The sequence below is a fragment of the Lolium rigidum genome, chromosome 2 (genome assembly GCF_022539505.1).
Source record: "Lolium rigidum isolate FL_2022 chromosome 2, APGP_CSIRO_Lrig_0.1, whole genome shotgun sequence".
NCBI classification, from domain to species: domain Eukaryota; kingdom Viridiplantae; phylum Streptophyta; class Magnoliopsida; order Poales; family Poaceae; genus Lolium; species Lolium rigidum.
In genome coordinates this window covers 293,312,016-293,316,274 of record NC_061509.1, presented here as the reverse complement: position 1 = coordinate 293,316,274, position 4,259 = coordinate 293,312,016, and the positions used below count along the sequence as shown (strand labels likewise).

The 4,259-nt window shown below is 49.2% G+C and overlaps 1 protein-coding gene across 1 annotated transcript; it reads left to right on the top strand.

Annotated features, from left to right (window-relative positions):
* Nucleotides 1-794: 794 nt before the first annotated feature.
* LOC124689092 lies at nt 795-3,650 on the top strand. The gene is made up of 2 exons (XM_047222688.1): nt 795-2,320; nt 3,352-3,650. Exon 1 carries the CDS (start codon nt 795-797, stop codon nt 1,953-1,955), a length of 1,161 nt encoding a protein of 386 aa, XP_047078644.1. The 3' UTR covers nt 1,956-2,320; nt 3,352-3,650.
* Nucleotides 3,651-4,259: the final 609 nt, after the last annotated feature.

The window sequence follows — 4,259 nt, the reverse complement described above, 5'->3', positions numbered from 1 at the left end:
ATGCCGCCATGGCTGTCCTCATACTTAGGCTGCTCATGCTCACTCGCGTCGGCAAGCTCGGTTCTCCGCACAGCCGCGAGATGAAACCGAAGCCGGCGCCGTGGGAGCTTGCTAACTCGCCGGCCTCGTATAGATCGAGGCTGCCGTACGGAATACAGGAACCGAAAAGAGCCACATTGTAGTTTTTTAGGCTGGAGCGTGTAGCGGAAAACGAGCTGGTTGACTAGGAGCAGTGGGGAAGTTCATGTATTGATTTGTTCTGCAGCCCCTCCGCAAGGCGGGTGAGCTCCTCGCCGGCGGCGACTTCGGCGATCCGTCGCGCGCAGGCTTCACTTGCCTGCTGCTAACAAATCGAGCCGGCCGGCGCAAGAAGTATGAGGATCACCGCAGCGGCCATGGGTTTCTGGGTGTCGCTGCCGTTCTAAGGTGGAGTATTGTTTCATCAGTTAATTAAAAGGATTATTAAGCAAGAGGACCAGAGCCTTTGGATTGGAGTGGAACGGTGGATTATGAGAACTACAGCACACATACAGTAATAACAGGACTGCAGAGGAGCCGTCTCCCTATGGTGTATGGTAGAAAGACATTTCTCCAGCGTTGGTGGGTAAACATGGAGAGTTTTCACTGCGTCCGTAAATTGTTCCTGCCATATATAACTATCAGAGGTAATTCAGTATCCGGGTAGAGATTTGCTCTGACAAGAGTCATCAGCGGTCTCACCGGAACGAAGGTTTTGACAGCTGTGCCCCAGCAAAGCACTGGCTGACTTCCCCCACCTCGTCTACCCACACCCCATGGATTTCTCCGCCGGCGGCGGCCGTGGCGAGCCGGCCCGCTGGCTGGATATCGCCGGAAAGCTCCTCGCCGCGCGGGACCTGGTCGGCTGCAAGCGCCTCGCGGAGCGCGCGGTGGACGCCGACCCGCTCCTCCCAGGAGCCGACGAGCTCCTCGCCGTCGCCGACGTCCACCTCGCGTCCCAGCGCCTCCTCCCCTCCGGCCGCCCCGATCCCCTCGCCGTCCTCCAGCTCCAGCCCGGCCCCGACGCCGCCGACGTCAAGCGCTCCTTCCGCCGCCTCGCCAACCTCCTCGCCTCCCCGCGCAATCCCCACCCCGGCGCCGACACCGCCCTCCGCGCCGTCGAGGAGGCCTACGCCCACCTCTCCGAGACCACCTCCAGCGGCACCCCTTCCGCTGCTCCCGGCGGCGCCTCCGCCGCGGCAGATACATTCTGGACGGCCTGCCCCCACTGCTGCCACGTGCACCAGTACGAGCTTGCGCTGGCGGGGCGCAAGCTCAGGTGCCCGAGCGCCGGGTGCCGGCAACCATTCGTGGCCACCGAGATCCCGTCTGCGCCGCCTATTGTGCCGGGCACCAACATGTACTACTGCGCCTGGGGTTTCGTCCCAATGGGCTTCCCCAAGCCCGCCGATGTGAGCACCAACTGGAAGCCATTCCGCCCGATGCCGCCACGGGATGCATCTGCTCCACAGCCAGCACCTCAGCCATCATCTGTCAGTAAACAAACTGTGCTGAATAACAGCGGACATACTAATGCCAATGCACCGCCATCAAATGCGCATCCAGCAGCTACGAGCGCTGGTGGCGGCGTCGTGGCAGGGCCACCCAGAGGTAAAATGAAGAAGACAACAGCCCGCAAGAAGGTCGGCTCTGCCCCGAAGAAGCATGCTTCCAGTGGTGTGGAGAGCGGCATCGAGCCATCTTTGCTTGGGTCGGATTGGAACGGGAACGTGGAGGGTGGAATCGCGGTGAACTCCAAGGGAATCAACATAAATGAGGTGGCAAAGCCAACTGATGGCGGCAGCACAATGTTGCATTTTGGCGGGGATGCGGACATCGGGTTCGACTTGGATGTTGATGCAGCGGATGATATAATGGGGAATTTGCACAGCCTGCCATTCTTGAGGGAGGATGACAGTTCCAGACGGCTGTTCTAGTTGCTGTGGTTGGTGATGGTATTATACCGTAGAAGTAGTGTAGCATATGATGGTTGGAGGAGTATCCTTTGCTGTCACTTTTGCTTTTAGTGTCGTGTCAGTTATGTTGGTCTTATGCTTCGTAGTAGTCTACCCTGTGTATGTAGATAGTTGGTGCTCTGTTGTAGCATCTACTAGATGAGTACTCTAGATTATAGAGCATCCCTATATTAGTTTTGGGGATTTGCAGTATCTGATATCCCCAAATCAACTCAAGGAGCTTACTGGTGAAGCAAATAAGGCTCCCTTCATGGATGATCGGTCGGTCAGGCTATTATAAGAGTTTATCATGCAACTGAGGTCTCATGGAGCAGCCCCCCAAAGAAGTAAGTTTAAGTTCTCCTCGCTGACATAATGCTCTCCTTTATTTGAAGGTCCATGTTTGTCACTTTACTCCTGATTGTGTGCTTCAGTTTGTACTGTTCAATAAATATTTCACAAAGTTTCTAGTGTAATGCTTTTGAGTTTGCTAATGCATGCCCGTGGATGTAAAATGTTGACCTTAATATAGTAATTCACATTGTTAGCTCCATTTATCTTATTGATATTCCGTTTTGTTACCTGTTTATTGAAATAAATCTCATGTATATTTTATTTTGATCAGAAATCACATCAGACAAGAACTATATTTATGCGCGTACTCGTTTTTTTTTCCAAACTGTGAAGCATATGCAAATGATACTCAGGTCACATGGAACCGTCATGAATTGGACCTGTGTCAATAAAGCGCACAGTTGGTTATAGCAAAAAAGTAACAGCAACTAAATGCTATATGCTGTGTCTTACATGGACTTAAGTTCTTTAACACTTGGTAGGCTTGCAATATGCTTTCTTCCAAATGCATTGTTTGAGCATGGTTTCTACGGCTAGTACTGTATCATACAGTCCATGAGCTGTGTTGGATAATGTTCCTGTTAACTGCAAGTTGTGTTCTTGCATGCTACTAACAGGAAGTTCATTAGACCACTTCATAAAACATACAGGTAGAACCGCTTAAAAAATATAGACAACTTAATTAAAATTGCAGCAAACAACAGCTGAGTTAATATGCATAGATGTATCAAAATAGCTTGATAGAATATATTGTTTCAAACCGTGATCCAACCTTGTACCACCATTTTTCTTGATCCAACAATTGCCTTCTACATGTATCCTGGTGTAAAATTATGAAGCATCCCAGTCCATGCCATGAAAATCGTAAGTTATTGGGGTCCTGGCCTCCTGGAGATACTTGTTTGTACTTGTAATTTTATCAAAATTTCCCATGTTTGAGTTTCCCTTTCAGTGTACCTTGGTCATATCCTGGAATTGCATGTTCAATTTTGAACTATTTTTTATGCCCTTTTGTTTATTGCAGCTGTCTGGACTACAAAAGCTCCATTTGTTTGGCGACGTCAGTGATTGCCTTGACCACTCATCAAAGAAGCTGAATAAGAGAAGCGCATGGCTTGGTTTAGCGGATATTTATCAGTAGCTTGCAAGCTGAACTTCTCCCTTTTGTTGTTCCCTAAGCTGGTCATGTAGTGTACTAGCTTGAAATGTAAGCAGAAAATGCCAGCAGTGTCTGTTTTTGCTACTTGTTCGCCGTGTCAATTATCAGGCTCCATTGTCTGCTAACTGATCGCCATAATAATCAGCTAGCTCTTGATCCTCGAACTGATGTCCATGTTTGCTGCTGGAATTAGTGTGTTTTTGGCAGCAGCAACTCCCTCGGTGTTCTTTTTGCGCATGCTGCATTTCTGCCTCCTATCCTAATGATGGAAATAACTTCACTACCGCAACATTTTGTGTTGGCGAATAGAGCTATGAGCCATTGTTTGTATTTACGCATGATTATTTGCGTGTAGATTATATATGGAATCTAGAAGGACCAAAATTCACCTGCAATATCTTGTTCCACTGCTATGTGCAGCTACGCTTGCAATGTTTCAGAATCCAGCTTATGTTTACTCAAACGAAGAATTGTTTTATTAGAAAAAGGTAATTGCTTTTCCTACAATCAGTTAAAAGAATTGCTATTTTTCTTTGAAAATAATTAGTAAAAGAATTGCTAGTAACTGAATCCAGTTCGCTTCAGCAAGTATATTCAGTCTGTGCTGTCTTCAGTTCAGATAATTAGAATCATCCCGGGCTGAGAGCCGTCAGATCAGGAACCAACGGTTACGATCGCTTCATCCAGCCGCCCGTGTGCCCGCCTCGTCGGCGTCTTCTTCCCCTCGTTCTCCACTTCCCCGTGTTTACTCTGTCCGTTCTTCAGATCGCCCC